Below are 21,603 nucleotides of genomic sequence, written 5' to 3' on the forward strand. Positions count from 1 at the left end.
TTTTTCACTGTTCCCAAGATAATAGGTACTTTCTCTGTTCTAGAGAAAAAGCATTACCCACTGCCTGTTCAGTTGTCTCTCTGTAAAGAATCCTTTTAATAGTTCGTTTTGATAGCGGTGCTATGAAACACAAAGGGCCAAAACAACCAACCTGTATCAAGGAAGTAATGATCATGACCATCACATGCTGTTAATCTGAAATCATCAAAAAGCTTGTACTGAGATGACCAAGAACTGGAAGAGCTCACAATGCTACCATGTTTCCGAGCTATCAAACACTCAGAAACAGCTGCTTGTCATTAACTTTCAGCAAGCAGTCACTAAAAACACTGATGTGGGTTTCCCTGTTGAAGTTGGTTAATATGCTCATGGTACATCAGTTCTACAGCACACACAAATAAAACCACCATATTGTTTTCTTTCACTTTTCATTAGTGCCATTAGTTCTGAAAGGAACCACAACTGCAACTTACAAGTGTGGCTTCAGAATTTGTGCAAGATTTGGGAAAGGTGAGAAAGTAAGTGTGCCTGGAGTGATACCAGAGTTTACAAGGCTGAAATGAGAATGAAGACAGGGAAGGGAAGCACCTGAGAAAATGAGAAATGTCAGCTGGAAGCTGAGACATGCACAAGTATCAAGGGGAAGAGGGGAAATAATCCTAGGGGCATTCAAACAGTGAGTAGAAGACTGAAGGAAGCAGCAGAAGAAAACAGAGAAAGTGATTGAGCAGGCTCTGAAGTCAAAGGATCTGATAACCTATCAGCAAAGTAGGATGGTACTAGTTTTTAAAAAGAAGTAAATATATCAGAGGGTAAGCAGGAAAGAAGAGAGGGGAAAAAAAAAAGAACCTAGAAGAGAGGTCTTGAGACATCAGTCTAGTATCAAATAGAGCAGTTGAGATAAAATGGAGAAATAAATATTTGCAAATATTTTGGGAATATTCAAAAAAAGATTAAGTGGAGAAGCACTATACTCATAACAGAGTAGGAAAAGTGAAATGAAATGGTTATGCACAAGAGCAGCAGAACATGTTAAAATTCCCCCCATCACAAAGTGCTCTGTCACTGGCAAAAAACTTTCTCACAATAAAAACATGAGGTATTATCCAACAGCACATTTCTCAAATACAAAGCCTGCACATGACTTTGTAATATCTGTTTTTACAGTAATATCGAGAATTATCATGAGAATATACAATACACATGGTAATGTCGCTACTAAGCCTCCTATTTAATATATAATATTCTTTAACAGAAAAAAAAGTGTTTTGCAAAGAAAAAAAGATTTCTAAAACTCATTAGAGTCTAATTTTAAGGGCCATAATTATGAGGACAAGGGAAATTTCAGAAACTTTGAGCAACTGTGGAATTACCGTTGACTGCAGGTATTTCTGAACCTCACCTAAAGACCACGTAACTACTGCCATAACTTCAGTGAGCTGTGGATCTCTTTAGGTACCTCCTCCTCTTGCAGTTCAGCCGAAGAAATGAGTCGGAGTGGCTCAGGCAGTTGTTAAACTCCTGGTCTGGCGAAGGCTGGTGGAGACCATGGGCAGCATCAGCCTTCCTGCGTGCCTGGTAAAGGCTTGTGCCGGGGTTCGCCCAGTTAGTTTCTCAGCATATCACTGCTTTAGGGGAAGGTGTGCGTTCCTGAAGAGTAAAGGGCTGTGTGCTGTTCAAACACAAACCCTGGCAGTAGGTTCAATATGCGAACATGGCCGGGGACGAGGGAGAGATTTTATTTGGATGCACTTATTTTAACTGTACATTTAGAACATTTAGTTACAAATATTCCCTTGTGAAATAGTAAGCCTATTACGTTAAATAACGTGAAAGGTGCCCGTAGATCAGATGCCGTTTCCTTAATACCTTACTTTTTTTTTTCCCAGAAATGTTTGTAAGTTATCAGATTTAAGCTAGTACATTCTACACAAGTAAAATAAGAGTATCATCAAAGTGGTATCAGTGAAGCAGAACAGCGAAATGCAAGTGGACTGAGTTTTCCTGAAGTGTCATTACTGCAAAACTATTTTTTTCTTTTTGTTTTTCTTTTTTTTTTTTTTCTAAGGCAGGCGATACATTTCCCCTGCTCTTACCTGAAACTATTAGAGGTGATAAAAACAAGTTCTGCTGCGAAACAAATGAACGCCGTTTGTAAAAGGACACAAGCACAGCACACGCTGTATTTTCCAACCGAAAATCGAGGAAAACTCGCTCCAGCTTCCGAACAGCGGGAGTTAACCGCTCGCCGCACACTTGCCGTCCTGCCAGGCTCCTGGGGAGAGCTTTGGGCGGCTTCTTCCAGCCCAGCGCGGGCCGTGCTGTATGAAGGGCGGCTGAAGGCGAGCGCTGTCCCTGCCGAGGCTGGTCTTCTACAGACAGGTGAGACGGTGTCACCGCGGCGGGCGACTCCCCGGCGTGGCCGCTGACCGCCGGCTCCGCCGTGCTGGGGCGCCGCGGGCCCGGCGGCGGGCCCCGGGGCGGGGCAGGACCGTCTCGGAGCCGGCGGGACCGGGAGGGGGCGGCGGGACGGCGGGGGCGGCGCGGAGGGGACATCGCGGCCCCTCAGGGGACGCGAGCGCAGCCCGCCGCCCTCCCACTTCCCGCCCCTTCCCGCCGGCCGGGGGCAGCCGCGCCGGCTGACGCGCCGCAAACTTTCCTGCCCCCGTGCCGAGCTGCGCCTCGCCCGCGGCGCGGCGGGCAGCGGCTCCCGGGGCGGCGGCGGCGGCGGCACCGGTTGACATAGTAACCCCTCGGCGGGGCGCGGAGGAAGCCGGTGCGCCGCGCTGCCCTCCCTCTGCCGGGGGACGCGGCGCTGTGAGGAGACGGAGCCGCAGTGCCGCGCTCCGGCCGGTTCCGCGCGGCTTGCGCGGCCCCCTGAGGGAGCCGCTGCGCGCCCGGGCGCCTCGGCCACGGGACAACATGAGCCAGGCGCAGCCCTACGCCCCGCGGAAGAGCAGCTCCCCGGCGGCCGGCGCCCGGCGGAACGACAGCCAGGACTACCTGCTGCTCGACGCGGAGCCGTGCGAGGAGAGCGCCCTGCCGCCCTACGCCTTCTATCCGCTGTGAGTCCCGCCGGCCGGGCCGGGCCGGGCCCGGCGCACCCTTCCCTCCCTGCGCGGGCGCGGAGCGGGCCGGCGCGCCGGGCTCCGCGCTAAGTCCCGCCGGAGGGGGAGAGGCGGCGGCGGGACAGGTGCTGGCGGGCGGGGGGAGGCGGCAGCGGCGTGGGACCGGGCGGCGGGAGGTGCTGCTGCGCTCCGGCGGGGGCACGGCCCGTGGCGGGACCCGCTCGGGGGCAGCCGCGGTGGGGACTTGGTCGTCCTTCCTCGTCTTCCCCGGTGGAGGAGCGGGGCGATGGTGTTTGGGAAAGGCGGAGGGGCAGCAGCGGCTCCGCCGTGCCCGGCTGGCAGAGGTCCCCTTCCCGGGCGCGGACCGTGATCCTGCCGCGCTGCGAGGGAGACGAAGGATGGCTTCGGTTTGGCGTGGGGAGTGGCGAGAGGGACGTCGGTTTTGCTTAAAACTAGCAGTGTCTGGAGGGTTTAATACAGTTACAGAAATTTTAACTCCTACGGTCAGCTGCTCCCACAGCGAGGGTGCACATTACAGGCGCGTTCGTAAAATCCCCATCCTTTCATTACTGCGTTTTGTCAACATCATGTAGCCTCGTGTAATTGGATTCTCTAAGTTTTGCTGGATGATTATCATTTAAAGTAGGGTGTAAGAACACACACAATAAAAACTTAACGAGACATAAATTATAAAGGCTCCAGGAGCCGCGATTTTTACCATCCAGGTCAATTGGCATTCAGCGTTGACAGTGTCTCTCCGGTTCTGTGTTGTCAGCGTGACTTCTGTAATTACCACTTGTTAACGCTTCTGAGGAGAAGCTCTCCCACAGAGGGGGGAAATGAGCATTAAGAGATGCAAGATGAGTCCTAACATCTCAGGTAATTACCAGAAGATGTGTACTTTTTTTTTTTTGTGCAAATTGCATTTTATTGCTTAACTGGTAAGCTCCAGTTATCAACCTCTCCTAGTTTTTGCTGTTGTATCTGCGGGAAACTTACCAGCCACTTACCAGCTACCTGGATATAGGAAAGGAGTAACAGCAACGAAACTGGCACAGTGTTTGATTATTTGCAAACTCAGCTAAGAGCAACAAAAGTTTTCGGGATTCACTGCTGTATTGCTATTCATAAGTATCTTTCTAGAGTACTAATTCAGTATGCTGATGTAGCTATAAGAGCACACATTATTGCACATTGGAGTTAAACCCTGTCTCAAAAAAATATGAATGCATCTGTCTAATGAATGCTTTCCAAAGAAAAACCTCATGATGGTTAGTTCAGAGATTGGTTCTGACTAGTGGACTTCAGCTTTGAACTAATATGGCAATTCTGAAGTTCCTTTGCTGTGTTCTCATTCAGAATGGTTGTGCAGCTACGAGACGATATAATATGAATAAGTGATTCAAAGCATCTCCTAAAACAAAGTCTGCAAGGTCAGTGGAGTGCTGTTTTTTTCACTTCAGCAGTATAAACCTATGCTAGTGGCGCTTGGTCCAGCACACAGGTATGGAGATCGCCTCTCATCATCTCACAGTGGCGATAAGGAAAGCCCACATCCTAATCAATTGCTTTGTAGAGCTAGAGTAGCACTAAATGCAGGAATTTATCTCCACTTATGTCATGTCAAAGCCTTACATGACTGATTCTGTGGTACAGGTAGGTCCAGGATTCTGGAGTGTCTCCCTGATAAGAGGACGTTTCCATCAGTCTTTGGGAGAACAGACAGAACCTACCTGATATGCCTGACGGGTATAAATTTGAGGAATGTGCCCCTTCTCAAATTTATATAATTGCCACTAAAAAGGGTGTTTTAGTGGGAAGTGCTTGTCTTTTAGATGTACGTTAGGCATGGGGAAGCTGTCCTTTGGGGCTTCTCTGCATGTGGAAAGGGGACACTTCACAGGCATGGGTAGACGATGCCTACACGCAACCACTTCACAGACTTCCTTGGCTGGCAGAGGGGAATGCAGTGAGTATAGGCTCTGCCAGGGTATGATGATTACTAAACACAGGTTTTGAATCCACTTGCATCATGTTTTAGGTAGATTTTGCAAATCTGTTTTTTCAGCCAGAAGTCATTAGTTTTACTAGTGGCCTTCATGTGACCAAGAACACAATCAGATGCCCCCTGTTCAGGATATAGTGTTTATCATCTCTGTCATCTACATGCAGGGTTTTTTTCCTCTACTTTATTTGAAAGTCCTCAAATGACCAGTATTTCTTGATGTTATTATCGTAGAGAGTATTGTATGAATCTTACTTTGTATCTGTAGAGTCATAAGGTCTCTGGAGATCCTGAGGATACTGCTGCTGAAGGGCCTGTATTGCTCTGACAGATAAATTATGTAAAATTAGTATTTCATGTGCTGTGAATCTACTTGGACTCAGTGTGCGTAAGTTATCAAGTCTGTCCATACATGGTTTGTCAGTGTTTATTCTTTAGCTGCTTCTGCAGAAACGTGGCAGCTCAGGGAGCTGATCATGCTGTCAGGTGCTGTATTTTTTCTTGAAACTCCTTGCATGAATCTTTGGTGACCATTTGATTATGAGTCTAAAGCAATGGGGTCTGTGGGTCTGTCTGTTGAGATAGAGCTGTTTGTCCCTTGAGCTTAAATGTGAACACAAGAACATAACCTTCCACATTACATCAGTTGATGTATTAAAATGTTTTAACTAAAGCTACTTACTTTTCACTTAGAGCATTTCTTGGTATATCCAAGCACTAAGGGTAATTTTTCAAACTAAATGGAGAATGATCAGCATCATTTGCATGTGCAAAATGCTTCAAGAACATCTCATGTGACGGTGATTAATGCAGAACGGTAATGCAGAGTACAGCTGAAGTCCAAAAAAATCTGAAATGTACCTCCTTTTAAACATGACTGAGAGGATAACAGGCTTACTGGTGTAATATGGCATGTGATTCACTTGAAAAGTGGTATAATACCAAGGAATAGTTTTCCTCAAGTGGTGAGTTGGTGCTAATGCTGACGTTATTGCACGTGTTGTTTATAGAGCATGTTTTTCGTATGTTGTTTTGTGACTGTCTTTTAGTGGTGTAATGACTGGATTCTAGAATAACCGTTTTAAGAGAACTATTTCTTGTCTTGGCAGCTAAAGCCCTAATGCATCAAACTAGTACTTTAGTTCAGTGGTATTACTTCTGAGCCTTGATGTACAGTCCCTTTATAACAGCAAATAATTGTCTGTTTAATAAAACGCATTGGGTTTGCCTTTTTTCTCTCCCCCCGTATGATTTTTCAGATGATTCATTGACTGTAAAATAGAGTGGTCACATTAAAAATCAGAATAATTGTCAGTGGTCAACACAGTTGACTTGATGTTGTGTCAATGAGTTCAGCAGTGCTGAATGAGTTATTCTGTTACGTTTAGGCTGAGACAGTATAGTGTGCTTAAATATTACCTATAAATTGGAAAAACATGTGAAATCCTGACCTGTCCATGTTCACTGACTGTGAGCAGCAAGAGACCTGACAGATTTACTCATATGTGTGAGGCTTGCTTTGAGTTTCAGTGCCCGTGTTTGGCAATGCGCATCCCATCGAATGAGTGTGAATTCAGTCCTGCTTTTTCTGAAGAACAGCTTTACTGTGTCCGAGGTGGCTGCTACCTTAGTTACAGGCAAGACTTCAGCGAGGCACCTTGGGCTCAGCAACCATGCCAAGTAGGTTCACGCAGCCTTGTGGCAGTAAGTGGACAGAAGACACTTACCTCTATTTGCAGTGTGGTGCAAAACGAAATTCTAGTGGGATTTTGTGCTGAAAAATCTTGCTTTTCTTTTGAATTCAGAACCTTTGGTAGGAAAAACATACTTCACGCTATCTGCAGAATTTCTAATTAAATGGTTTCCAAAAGATAAAGCTAGTTTTTAAGAATTTAAAAATTGTATCTTACAAATGATATGCAAGTAAACACTTTCTTTCTAGTAGTCCTCTTCCATTTAGTCATCAAGCCTGGCCCCTAATGCGTCAAAAAATACATTGTGACATACATGTCAGAAAATTGCCTCTTAAAATACAAAAATGTGGTTACTTTTTTTTTGTCCTCTTGTGCAAATATTTCAGTGGCAAAGAGCCCAGTTTTGTAATTTAAAACAGGACGGAAAGTGCATTTTAAGGTCCAAGCCCAAGTCTGAGTGCTGATGTGCAGTGAGATTTGAAAGAGATAGTACTTGTATGTAAACTTCCCTGCTGAAAAAATGTTATTGAAGAACAGATTGTCAGTGTACTAGGCTAGTGAGAATACACTAATTCAGTCAGGCATCTGGTTATATTGCTTATTTATACTTTGAAGAATTTTACATCGTGAAAATAAATATATTTTCTTATACACGTGAGGAAGAATAATTATGCATTAAAATGTCAGATGTAAAGTAAATGAGGCACACAAATTATCAGATGAAAACGGGAAAAAACTGTTCTGATGTGCGTAACTGCCTTGGGGCGTAGATTATTCCTCAGTTTGTGGTTTTCAGATGAAGTTTCTTAGCACTATCAAACCCGATACATACTTTAAAACCCTTTCTTTGTTAAATAGTATGCTTAATTTGTTTTCTGCTTGCAATATAACAGGTTCTGCTATTGGCATAGCATCATTTCTATCTCCATCCTCAACTCTCTTGCTTGAAGTGACCTGTAAAATTATCTTCCAGGCTCTTCGTTAGATATAATCTCTTCAGGGAGTTCTGTGCAGCGTGGCAGCTGTGTTTCAGATTGCTGGTCTCTTTGCTGAGATGCTATATCCTCTGAAAATACGCTGCAATAGTTTTGATGACAGCAAAAAATGTGGAAGAGTTAGTACGCGTTTCGGTCAGTTCCTTTTATTGCCTAAGGTATGGTTCACTTTCCTATGAACTGATACTAACGGATCTACTTCCCACTGTGCACAGCAAAAAAATCATGTCTGGATCTCCCATGTTCTGAGTGACTGAATTTAATCCCTCAAGTCTTGGATAAAAGAATACCACCATTATTACCAAGCCCCAGAAAATCCAGCTTTTAATTCCCTCTACATTTCCTGCAAGTATCTAGAAGATAATGCTTCACTTTGAACTAAAAGATATGCTTTATACTGAGTTCTGCTTTTTTTTCCCCTTAAATACGTTTTTTTTTTATCTGAGAGAAGAATAACAAACAAATATTTTGTTTTAAATCAAAAGGAAATATGTTTATTTTGATATTTCAGCCCAACAGGTTAATTAGTGAAAAATAAAATCAGTCGTGTGGCCTGATGTTTCCTGCTTCATCAGAAATGAGGAAAAAAGAAACCATAACCATGTTTTTTTTTGGATAAGACATTCAAGAAAGGTTTCTTTTAGAAGAGTGGCAAGGCAGACCGACAATATTTCACCTTGGAGACCTGAGGTCTGTTGCTAGTGAGGGCCACTCCAGCTTACCTGTGCAGCTCAGTCCATAAGGTGCACGGCACTGGTCAGGGATAGGTGCTGGTTTAATGGTCTTCAACGTGCTCCGTTCCGGCACATCCCTGGAGCAGACTCGGTCTTATGTAGATGGAGTTTTCTACCAGATCATTTTATGCTTTGAAGCTGTTTGAAAAACTGTGAGTTTGTGCAGAAACTGGTACACAGCCTGAAAATTACCTCTAAAAGGTGAATTGAATGGTATGTGTTCGTTTTGACTTGCAGGTTTCGTTTGGTTTAGTCGTTAGGCACTTTGTGTTCACTGCATGTGCTCGCCACTTTAACAGCCAGCTTCCTTTGCTCAGCTACGTTACCTGAGCGGCTTCTTGTAATAACAGTTCATAGGCTGTTTTGCCTGACCCGTAGCAGTACTTCTGTAGGTTTATTCATATCCATTCTTAAGAAAAAGGTGTATTTGTGGGTCACTCTTACGTAGTTACTGAACGAATAAAAGTCACCTCCCTGTGGGACCTAATTTCATAAAACTGGAAGCTTTCCGTGTAGATATAAGGCATTTGTTAAATTTGCATGAGGAAGGTAGAGTAGTGATTAAGAAATGTGTGGGATATGTATGGCATACATTTCACTGTAAATGTTAATAACAAGTGTGTTCTTTGTCAGCCACTCTCCCAGCAGCGTTTGCCACCGCAGAAGCTGAAGGTTGTAATAAATGGCTACTTGAAGAGTTCCTGCCAACTATCAGTATCCCCAAAGAAAGGTGACTCGGTGGGTCTGCCTCATCAAGCTGTGTTTAGACTTTCCACCTCTGCAGACATGAGCAAAAGAAAATTTTGGCAGTTAAAACTGTATTCATCAAATTCTTTATAAATTGATGTCATACCTCAAACTGTGATGCAGTGCAAGGCAATGACTTAGCAATCTTAAAGTTTATGAAATGAGTCTTATATACATGTTTGTGCACATGCTTGTGAGCGTAGATGCTTGCACAGAGAGTCTACTCAACAAGAGGCTTAAAGACTTTGCTTTGATAAGCCGTATTTAAATGTAAGTTTTGGTAATTAAATGTGGACAAAAAGCTTAGTGGTAATTAAATTACATGCCATTTTCTCTGGAATAGATTTTTATCTTGCAGCAGAATGGTGGTTATTTGTTTAGCAGTGACAACTTAAATACATAATTAATTTTACTAGTTATAGTGAAATAGAAGTTATGGAATATAATGTGAAGATGACTAATTAAAATCTGGGTTTATTTTTTCTATCCATTTCTGTACAACTACACTTTTTCATGCCATTAGTGCAGTTGACAGCACAGCTGTATTGTTCCCCCCAACTTCATATATCTAGATAAACATTTGTCGATATTTTTTAAAAAAGCAAGCTTTGGCACTAGGAATGAAATGCAAGATTACTTACCCCAAGTAAGTGGAGTGGCAGAGAAACTGCATATCAAGAAGTGTCATTTTGGTTCAAAGCTACGTGGGAAGTGCGGATAGCTTGTTTTCTGCAAGAGTTGAATGTAATTTCCTTTAGTTTTAAAAAGTTGCTCATTTGAACAAAAAACCTTGTGGGTGTGGATTTGCTGGGTGAAACCTTTGGTGTGGATGGACTGCTTTCTTTTAATGTCGAATAGTAGTGATGAAATAAAAATGACAAATAGTAATAATAATAGTAATCATGACTCATCAAGAAGTAGATGTGATGCTTGCCTCTTCGCTCATGCATTCTTTCAGTAGTGCCCTTAGACATACCGCTGTTAATGTTCTCCCATACACATCATTGATTAAAACCAAAACCAGCCTTGCCCACTACCAGCTCGGAAGAACGTGACTGGAGTTGGTTTTTGCCCTTAGAAATTGATTAAATATTGGTTTTGATGTCAGTATTTATCTTAGTGAGGAGATTAAAGAACCGAGGGTTTTTAAAAATTGTTTAGCATCTGTGAGGCCTCCTCATGAAGGTAGAAAGAAGGATCATGAACCAAAAGATCCTGGTTGATGCAAATGGGATTTAAAAATACCTCAGAAAACTAAGTACCAATCACAAAGTCTGTATGATGCAGCACTGGTGATTTCACCGATATTGAGGCTGGAGAATATCTGTGGAACTTTGCTGCTTTGTTACCAAATCTTGAATGAAACAATGCGTCTCTGACAAATGGCACCTCACATTCTTTTGAGTTAAGTCCTGGTCCACTGAAGGTAGTGGGAGTTTTGCCAGATAGCCCAGGTGTTTAGCAGGTTCATGTTACAAGTTGACCTCAGTTGTAATGACCGGGAGCAGCAGCCGCCCCTCCTGACCATGTGCACAAAGAGCTGTTCCAACAGACTTTGGCTCGGCTCTGATGTGGTATGATGGGAGTTGTGCACACCACGGCTGTAATCCCTGAGCTGCACAGGAGACCTCCTAAATATCATAGAATCATAGAATGGTTAGGGTTGGAAGGGACCTCAAAGATCATCCAGTTCCAACCCCCCTGCCATGGGCAGGGAAACCCTCCACTACACCAGGTTGCTCAAAGCCTCATCCAACCTGGCCTTGAACGCTTCCAGGATGAGGCATCTACAACTTCTCTGGGCAACCTGTTCCAGTGCCTCACCACCCTCTAAGTGAAAAAATTCTTCCTTATATCTAATCTAAATCTCCCCTCTTTCAGTTTAAAGCCATTTCCCCTTGTCCTATCACTACATGCCCTTGTAAAAAGTCCCTCTCCAGCTTTCCCGTAGGCCCCCTTTAAGTACTGGAAGGCTGCAATAAGATCACCCCGGAGCCTTCTCTTCTCCAGGCTGAACAGCCCAACTCTCTCCGCCTGTCTTCATAGCAGAGGTGCTCCAGCCCTTGGATCATCTTCGTGGCCCTCCTCTGGACTCTCTCCAGCAGCTCCATGTCCTTCTTGTGCTGGGGACTCCAGAGCTGAACGCAGTATTCCAGGTGGGGTCTCACAAGAGCAGAGTAGAGGGGCAGAATCCCCTCCCTCGACCTGCTGGCCACGCTTCTTTGGATGCAGCCCACGACATGGTTGGCTTTCTGGGCTGCAAGGCCATCTCTTTAGATGCTGGTTAATTGCTGCTAATAAGGGCAAACTACTATGGAGCCAGTTGTTACTTTGGAAAGAGAGGACTTGGATTTCACCACGACTGGTAGGGGCCCACCATGTGCAAGCAGACAGCGTCTAACTTGGAGCTGGACAGTAACTAGCCTGAGACCGAGGAGGTGTTGAAAAGACTTGGCAGCCACAGCTATCCCAATTCCTCCTGAAATTCTATTTTCATGTGTCCTGATCAGCTTAATTAGCAGATAAGTGTGTGCCCAGCAGACTGACAGGGTAGACTACAGTGCTGGTCTGCCTCCCACCTTGTTCTGTCAGCACTGGTGTTAGTTCACATGGACACTTGGTTGTGCTGATTCTCCTCCTGGCCCAGTCTGGGTTTCTCCTGTCGCGCACATTGACTGAATTTAGGAATGATGACTGATTGCTTGGAAGCCTTTCAAAAGGGAATCTTCCCTTATCTTTGAGGAGTGATTTATCTTTTCTTTCTCTTCTGTGGTGTACATGTTTCTGCTGTTCTAGTCATGATTTTTTCTCCCCTTTTTTAGAACAGGTAGCCAGTTCAGATTGCCAAATTTTGTTAGTCCTACTCTGTGTACACATCTGAGTCCTGCCAAGTAGTAATAATCCAATACTTGGTGCTTTTTGTAAGGCTCTGGAAGTGCATTGGGAACAGACGCATTGCGCGCGGTCCTGCTGTCAGCCTTCCAGCTGCTGGGTGCTTGGCAGCAGAGAGAGCGGGTCTTACAACAGTGGTGTTTTACATCACAAATTGCATCAATTAAACACCTCTACAGCACCTAGCACGTTGCAGCAGAACGTAACAGCGGTGCCACCAGTGTGAATCCAGGAAATGCTTTTAACTGAGGTGCAGCCTGTGGGAGGACGCTTTGGCAACTGGCATCACGAGGCTCGGAAGGTCTGTGCCGTTGGGACTCATGCTACGAAAGCCACGATTACTGTTTCTCTGCTAATCACGGTGTGGGGAAGTGCCCTCCCTTCTCCGCGTGCCCACAAACACGCCGACTCGCGCATAGCAGGAGCACACTCATGCGTGGGGGCTTGTGATGGGGAAAGTGTCTGATACGTCCAGTCACTTAGCAGTGGGCTGCCACGTCTGTCCCACATGGAACAACTGAGCTCGAGAGAGGTGTGTGTTGCCTCGCAAGCCCCACCACTCAGGGAGCTCAGTGCCATCAAAGATCCAGTTATTAGTTTTGTACCTGGTTTGTATTTTTTTTTTTTTTCCTAAGTGTTTGCAATATGTGCTAACGTTTATGGTCACATTCCATGAGTTTCAGAACCATTGTAGTGATTTTTTTTTTTTTTGGCAATCCTTTCAGAAAACACAGTAAGCCGCTTTGACACTTGTTGCTAACCAACAGTTTTTATGATTGAAGACCAATTTTCATTTCTATTTTTCAGTGCAATAATTGAATTTCTATATTAGTTCCACTCTGCTAATCTTTGTTTTTATGCATTATTTCCTGAAGCTAATTTAAAATTACTTTCAATTTTCAGGTGTTTTTTTTTTTTTTCTAATTTATTAATGAACTATAACATGTACGAGCATTTCTGATTTTTTTAACTGCACTTGCTAAATTTGTTAGATTGTACCTGAGTTGAAGATTTGTTTTTTTTTCCTTACTGGATTATTAATTTACAGTTAACTCCAGTAAACCTCCGATGACACTAATACTAAGTAGAGAAAGATTTTGAAATGGTAATTTAAAGGTTATGGAAGTTTTATTTTAGGAACATGTGGGAGAGGAGTCCTTTTAGAAGGTAACATAAATGTATATAGTACTAATGGCGCTAACTCAAGGGGAGATCCTGTGCTCTGAGAACTCTCGAGCTTCTGTTAGCTCTGAATCGAAGGATGAATCCGTATGCTCATGGATCTGCCTGCACCAAGTCCAATGCCTGGCTTTTGCTTTCCTCTGTCCTGGTAGGACCACATGGACTATGACGGTTGCTCAGAGGGTTCAAGCTCAACATACTCCACTGTACCAGGGAGGTGAAATTAAATTAACTCTGGTGGAGTGGAATACTTGAGGACATTTGCAGAACTTCTAAAATTTCCATTGAGGCATTTAAGTTCTGCTCTGACTAACTTATCCGAAGAAACAGATGCAAAGAGCAGGCTGCTGGATGAGAGCAATGACTTGTCCTCTCTTATAGCTCTTCTTTTCCTCTCCCTGCAAGAACAAGTTTCCTATGTGTTTCTCAAGGCAGTTTTTGAAGACTGCTGCTTTCATAGCTTTCTCAAGTGAGACTTAGATTTTTACTTCTCCCCTTACAATGTACTATTTCATTTTTCATCTCTCTTTGCAAGTGTAGAAATCTAAACTCAAAAATGCCACAACCGTTAACAAAAAATTGGATCCAAGTGCAGTAATACTAACAAAAACTAGTTAAAACAGCTTAATTTGCAGGTAGTGGGGATGGGATGGAATTTTCTGAGGATACTAGATATTTTATATGGCCTCGCTTTAGTATTCTTACTTCAGGATCTTAAGACCACGCGACATCAAAATTGCTGGAAGTTTGGGCTGCGATCCGTGTTACTGTTTGAGCCCCATGGTGGCTGATGAGGTTGAGAGTCTCTTAACAGCTTCTTGCTGGCCATGAAAGGCTAAGGAGTTACAGCAACATGGCAAATACTGTGGAGAAAGGATAGCAATGTCTTGAACTGACATCTAAGCAACAAATAAAACAAGCAAAAAGAGAGAGAGGAACATAAGTTTCTGAAGATACGATTATATTATTTAAAACATATTGTAGAGCGCTGCTAACAAAAAGGTCAGCAATAGCAGTATCTCGAGAAGGTTCATTCTGCAGAATGAACGAAGTGTTAGAAGTTAATATTCTCCAGTTTTCTTCAGAAGAGAATTTTAGAGGATTAAGTCAGAAAGCTATTTAATCATTTAGCAACATCTGATGTGAGCACGTTGACTGGTAAACAGCAGCTGATGTTATAGTGAAATTTCAGCACTGCTTTGTGTGATAAAATAATAATGATCTTACCTAACAAGTTGATATATAAAATATACACTGGGATTTCTTACCCCACAGCTACTTCCAGCCTAAAATCAGCAACAGCGTTTAATACATAACAGGAAGGGAAATTTAAAAAATAATCCAAGCAGGGGTTTACAGAGGCAGCAAGGCTAATGCTGCTAGTCTTAAAAAGCTTCCAGAGGATCTTCAATGAGCTGAGGTTTCTGTGTTATTGATTTTTACATCAAATCTGAAAAATAGCAGAGATTTCCCTAGTTATCAGTGTATCATCAGTGAGAACACTGATAACACCTTAAAGGGAAAGATTATCCTGTGTGGATTAACCACCTTCAGTTCGTGCAGGATTTGTGACAGGTCTCCATGAGTCGGTGAGGAAGGTGCTGGTACAGGGGCAGCAGCACTGCTGGGTGTCTGTATGCCTTCTCCAACCTCTGGCTCTGACAGGACAGACTTACTCCCAGCATGCACATTTCGATATCTCCAGAGGGTCAGAAAAGGCATGGAGGTACACAGTGAGGAGGAGGGGAAATGGGGACTCACTACAGGGAATGTGGTGTGGTTCCTATCTGGGTTTCTTTTTCACTGAAAGCACTCAAGCAGGGAGTGGAGAGGCTGGTGTGTCCAAGTGGCACCCCAAAGGCAGTGTGCATGCGTACAGGAAGGTGCATGGACCTGGGAGCACTCCTAGTGCTGGTGATGTGTGAGCAACTTCGGATTGCTTCGTGTTCTTGAGTTTGAGTTCCGGGTTTCATGAGTCCAGAACTTCTAGATCAGGTCCTAGGTATTGCATATTGTGGATCAAGCATAGTAGGATTGACGGAAACTCCACAACTATCCACGGTTTGTTTTCAAATCCTATATCCTTTAGTAAAAATGTCAGGAACTTTACCATCTTCTTTTACTTTTGAATTAGACATGGGATTTGAGATCGGAAGGTGGAAATCCTGCTGGTACCTGCTTTCATCTCTGTGGTGGTCTTCAGGCTACTCCCTTAGTTGAAGACTGCTGCTGGGGTGGCAGGAATGGCAGCAAATGTAGGACAAGCTGAGAGGTTTGTCTGAAATGAAGCATCCAGCCTGACCTCGTGGTCTGGGCTCCTTCTGTAGTGTGCGGAGGAGGCCGGCCCCTTCAGGGACTAGTTCATCAGGTCTGTTTCAGAACTGGGTGAATCACACTGGTGATTAAAATATCGTAGAAAGGTCGTTGATGAATAGCAAATCTATATTCCACAGCACACTGATGGGCTGCTACTGACTTCAGTGGGATTTGTGTTCATATGCCTATGGAGAATATCATCCTCAGTCCTCAGTATCCCTGAATGTATATTTTGCCCTGTGTTTCACTGTGTTGTAGTGTGTATCAATGATTGGTAATTTAAGTACGGAAGAGAGATGATGTATTTCAGGAACAGACTGTAGAAATGAGAAATGTGTGATATACAGTGAAAACCAGCATGTAATTCTTTGACTAAGACTAAATTCTGCCGTGTATATATGGATGAATTTGTGACTTTTGGCTACTGAACTATACAAAATTTAGATCGACTTAATTTTTTTGAGAGAAAATTTCAAGACAATTGAAAGGGATATTTTGCATGTTAATCGTCTGCACCGCATTAGAGAGCAGATGCAGGAAGAAGAACATGATTTATAGACCCTAACAGCTTTATCTTTTAACAAAAGGAATTTTGCTTCAAATCTTAAATTAAAATTTGAGCCAAGTAATTAGAACATAATCCGCCCTCTTCATCAAAAGCTTCACTTGCAATTTGCAAAAGTATTAAATCTGATTATTTTTAAAATACATTGCAATGATAGGTTCCATAAGCATTACAAAAGATTTTTCAGAATTTCAGTTCCTCTTTCCTGTTTTTTTTCAGTTGATTGGCATGGATAAAGTATTATTGTTAGTGGTGATGTAACTTTGTCTCAAAATAGCATGTAGGCTAGTACAGACCAAAGTTGAGAATGTACCTCAGTTGTAAACAAGATTTTGCTCTACAAGTATTTAAAATCATAAAACATTAATTGCATAAAATTTGCATAAGTTTTACATAGAAATCAGGAACATTTTATGTTCAAGAATGAATGAAAGTAAGTTTTAATTTTCAATATCTTGGTGTCCTGAACGTTCATCCAAAATTATTTTCCTCCATTCACAAATTATTTACACATATAGGTATTTGTTCCAGGTAGCCAGCAACTGTCCCTGGAGTTTTAAGGAAGGATCCTGCCCACTACTAATCATAGGATAGCATGCCATTTTCTCCTCAAGGCTGAAAGGCACCAAAGATAAAAGTCTCAGTCAGAGACATGAGGACAGTTTTGGAGAATCAGAATTGCATGGGAGATGCAGCAGCAAAATGTCTCTTCTGAGTGAGAAGTAATTTCTGAATATTTATTACTTTATCTGGAATAGTTTCTTAAAATATATTGATGTTATATTGGGAGAGGGATACATACATCAACACTATATTGGGAGAGGAGGAATGTTGTCTCAGATATGAATTACCCACCAGACAGCCCCTGGACAGTGACAGAGTACAGATGGCTGCTTCTTTTAAGAAATATGGAACAAGATTTGGAGCGCTGAATGCTGCCTGAAAATTCAAGTGCATCCTTTGCAAACTCACAGCTGGACTCAGCAGCAGGGCGCTGCTGCGCCTTGGCTCATAGGGGCCTGGGGATGGCTGAGCTGGGACTCTGCCTCTGGATCTGCTGGGGTTGTACTGCCCTGCCACGTGAGGGCAGGACACAGTCAAGATTGTTGCAACTTCATCAGCATAATATCCCACCTGTGTGTACTAAGTAAGCACATTTTTCTGTGATGCTTCTTGGGCGTGTTCACACTTTGCTATGCTTATATGTTGACTAGACTAGCTTTGTATCCTGGACATTATTTCTGCACGAGAGCATCACTCTCCATTCCTCACTCTTCTACGCTCACTGCTGTTCCAGAGAGCATGTAGTATAACACTTAGAAGAGGATCATGGGGAAAAAAAACCCTTACAGGTAAACAAAATTTATAAGTAAAACTCTGCAAGAACGTTGTTTTTCTTCCCCCCTCCCCTTGTTCTAAGATGTCATGTTGTAGACTTGGCAAACCAGAACAATTTCATTTTTCCAACAGAGAATATATATAAACACTGTGTTCTAGTTTTCCCAAGTCCTATGTAAAAGTGAAAGCTGAGTAAGTTTGGAATTTCTGTTCACCTGAAATGTTACTGGTTTTGTATCTGTTTTCATTGTTAAAAAAGTTACAATTCGAACTTTTTTGTTTCCAAATAAGTCTTGACAATGCTATTCTCAGAAATAGTCACAGTTTACTTTTTGATCCAAAGTGTTTCAGTGTGCCTGAAATAAGGATGTTTAATTGTGGTTTGTTGATGCCACCCTGAATCATACGTGAGTCAGTTCAGTATTAACTGCTTTTGGTTTTTTCTCCACGACTGTCTCTACGGAGGACAGTTTCAGCTCTCTGCTGAACTCTCTTTCCTGTAATGCATACGTGATGTGACTCCCTTGGCAGGAAGCAGCATTCCAAGTATATCTGCATGTTACGTTCAGCCGATGGTGTTCTCTCAGGAGATCAGCCCAGGCGAGGCAATTGTGACCAAAACTGCAATTCTGTCTCCCTTCATTAGGAAGATGTGGTTAATGGTTCTGTGGAGCTGATGCAAAGTGGGGCATTTCGGATGAATTACAAGGCAACCATACAAATGCTTTCTTCTCCTCCACAATATTATGATTTGTGTCCAAGTAACACAACCTCCCCTTCTCCGTTTTAATGTATTTGGTTAAAATCTGGTAGGTGAAGTTAAACAGACAAGCAAGAAAAATACCTTTTGAAAGTTTTTGCTTTTCAGAACCTGTATTCGCCACTGGATAAATGAAAAGGCCAGTATGATTCACCCTTCTCCTGGTTTAGTTTATTTCTCCAGCAGAAAAATTTCCTTCCATCCCAAAGAACTGATATCGTATGGGTCTTAACTCTGCTAGTGTGCATGCAATTTCACTCTAAAAAGTGCCTTGAATTGTTACTCTGCTTTGATTCACCCAATTCTCTGGATGTTACGGTTAAGTTATAACGGATGGCATTTCTATGTAACAGAAAGCATTAATTAAATGATAGTTCTTCTCTAGAGTATATTGCAAAAATAATATAACTTGATAATAGGTAGAAGTAAGTTTTTGGTTGGTATTTACCATTACACCGCAATGTCAGTGCTCCAATATCTGGTTTACATGCCAGTTGGAATAAATACCCCTTTAGGAAGATTTCTCATTTCTTTATTTCACCACAACAAGTTATTTAGCAGTAAGGTGAGGTGTCAAAGACTGAGTTGCAAGACCTGTTTCAACATGGGCAGAACAGAAATCTCAATCCACAGTTGCTGCCTCCCAGAAAAATGTCAACAAATTGGATTTGTTCTTCTGTCTGTTTCTTGGGTTTCTTCAAGATAAAAGTCTCGAGATTTTCTCAGTGTGTTTTGAAACTTTATTTTTCCACTGTGAAAGTGAACCTCTTGATTTCCATTTAGATCTAATAACAGTCTCTGTCAAGTGGTTGCAAAAGCCTCCCTGTGTTATTCTGTTTTTATCACCTAACTGGACAGCTACAACAACTAGTGATATTGTCCGATATACTTGCTCAGGGATTTCTTCTGTTCTGTGGGATTGAAGACAACATGGTGTTCAGTGGATGCCATGACTTTTGACTCTCTTTTGAGTGGTGTGGGGAGGTGGGGGGCAGGAGGTTCTTTAAATTTTACAAATGTCACAGGAAAACATTCTGCAATTATGAAGTAATGGTAGCTGTTAAAGGTCTCATTTTATGTCTTTGATCCGTCAAATCAGGTCTCTCTTGTACATTGTGCCATGTGTTGGAATTGTTATGCCATTTCAGGTCCAAGAAAGGCAAATGATCTTTTCCTGCTGGATTTCCATGTGTGACTTGCCACCAATTCTGTTTTCACTAAAAGCGTCCCTGAGGTCAGGATAGCAAGTACTTTATTTATGCATAACAGGGAACAATAAACATCATCGTCATTTATTCTTATAAAGTAATTACTTTTTAATAACAGTAATTATGGTTATTAGAAGTAAACCAAAGTAATTACTTTTTTTACATTGTTTTCCCTTTTATGGAAGCGCACATTGAAATGCTAAGCACTTCTGCAGTGACTCTTCTTTATCCTGGACTTATATCACACTGATTTTTATTGGCATTTTCTTTTTATTGTTTTGTTTGCAGAATGCCTATTTCTTCAACCTATTTTGCAGCAGATAGTGTGTAACATCTACAGAAATAACTCTACTCCCTCCTTGTTTTCATGGAATTCAGTTTCATGCATTTTATCTGGTTTTAGTTTTCTTTTGGGTAGCACAACTCAGCTGTTCTTTTTGCTTTTAAGCACTTTTAAGGTAAATTTTATCATATGGTCTTGCTTCTTCCATTTAATTAGCAATACCTCACATTTACATAATGAAAATGGCTTCTTCCCAACATAGATGCAGGAAGAGTATAGCTAGGCACATTTCATTATTTTACAACAAGCAAAGGAGAAAAAAAAAGTCTCCTGTACCAGAACTAGAATTATTGTGAAAATCTTTATTTTATCCAAGCAGGAAAAATTAGGTTAGATTTACTGTTTTCTCTGAACTCGTTAAAAAATACAGTTGTTAGTTAGTGTCAGAATTTTATCCTTGGTTGAGTTACAAATGAAGCTTTTCTGGGAAATCTTTATTTTGTAGGAATACTTGGTTAGACCAACATTAATATTAACTGATGGACACACTTCATTGTGTTACAGAGTATAATGAATGAACAAATGGATAAACATGTTAAGGTCCTTAATCAGGCAAATGTGACTGCCAGAATAATCATACCTTTTTGGAATTCTATCTGGTATATTATTGCATATCTGTTTTATGGGAAACACAGTTATCTCTGGGTGAGTTGCTGTCTTTAGTGTAGTTGTAGTTATATCCTCTTCTGCTTTTTTATAAAGCGTGAACAACTTACTGTCCAGTCTTCCTCTGGTGCTGAGCAGAACGTGTACGTGCTGCTTCTGCAGAAGGGAGTTCTCCGTCACCAAACCCTGGCCACTCATCTAATTCCAAAAGGTTCTCCTATTGCTATCTCCTTTTCAGATGTTTAAAAGACCTTTAATGGTTTTTCCCGCACTCTAAGTAGTCCGGAGGTTGTCGGTTGTCGTTTTCTAACCAGTTGTTTACATGGCTTTCTTTTCATGTCAATCTCTTTTATCCACACTTGCATCCACTCATAATTTACCATATTAGTCTAGTTCTCTGTCAGTCATGTGAGCCATTTGTATTTGTCATGGAGGATCCATGATGTTAAAAGTCCCAAGTTTTTCTTCCATCCTTATTTTATTGTTAATTTTCTTCAGTTCAGAGCCCTCACTCCTGACAGGTCAAGATCAGAGAGAGATATACGAAAGAGGATATCTAGAAAGATGCTATATTTCTTTACAAAGAATAAGATCTGAATAATGTTTCAGCATGAAGAACTCTGAATTTAGGGACTATACTTAGAAATTGATGTGATTTGATGACAGCTTAGGATTGTTGTATTTCATGTCTGCAGTTCTCTGAAAATCAGACACAATTATCTTCAATGGCAGTGATGAGTGGGTTAGATTGAGCTACATTTGATGTTAATAGTCAAATTCATCTACATTTGATGTTAATAGTCAAATTTTCAAGAAATAGATGGAAACTGAATAGATCTCCTGAGGGTAAAATAATTACTCAGTTTTTAGTTACAATCCAAAAGCTGCCAAATATGATTAAAGCACAATTTATTCCTGTGTTGGAGTGTTAGTTCGATGCTGACTGGAGGGGAGGCTGATCTGCTGTACCCCTCTTACAGACTCGCTGGTTTGTGTCATACACAGCAGGTTTTACAGGTAAACTGTGCAGGTGTATTTCCTCTCATTCAACTAATCATTTTTTTTTTAATTTTCTTCCACTCTCTTCTATCTTCACTTGCATTGCATGTGGAAATATTGGGGTGATTTTAGTTGCCACTTTGTTTCCTGT

General features: G+C 42.1%; 1 protein-coding gene across 3 annotated transcripts in view; it reads left to right on the top strand.

Annotated features, from left to right (window-relative positions):
- Positions 1-2,922: 2,922 nt before the first annotated feature.
- Positions 2,923-21,603, top strand: part of TRPC6 (transient receptor potential cation channel subfamily C member 6) — a 114,931-nt gene continuing 96,250 nt past the window's right edge. For 2 of the 3 annotated variants that reach the window (XM_086613846.1, XM_086613862.1), the window contains exons 1-2: positions 2,923-3,062; positions 5,661-5,666. In XM_086613846.1, the coding sequence (XP_086469972.1) occupies positions 2,923-3,062; positions 5,661-5,666 (146 nt within the window). Of the gene's footprint in view, positions 3,066-5,660; positions 5,667-21,603 lie in introns of all 3 variants that reach the window. The other variant, XM_086613854.1, reaches the window with a different exon arrangement.

The sequence above is a fragment of the Tauraco erythrolophus genome, chromosome 1 (genome assembly GCF_009769465.1).
Source record: "Tauraco erythrolophus isolate bTauEry1 chromosome 1, bTauEry1.pri, whole genome shotgun sequence".
NCBI classification, from domain to species: domain Eukaryota; kingdom Metazoa; phylum Chordata; class Aves; order Musophagiformes; family Musophagidae; genus Tauraco; species Tauraco erythrolophus.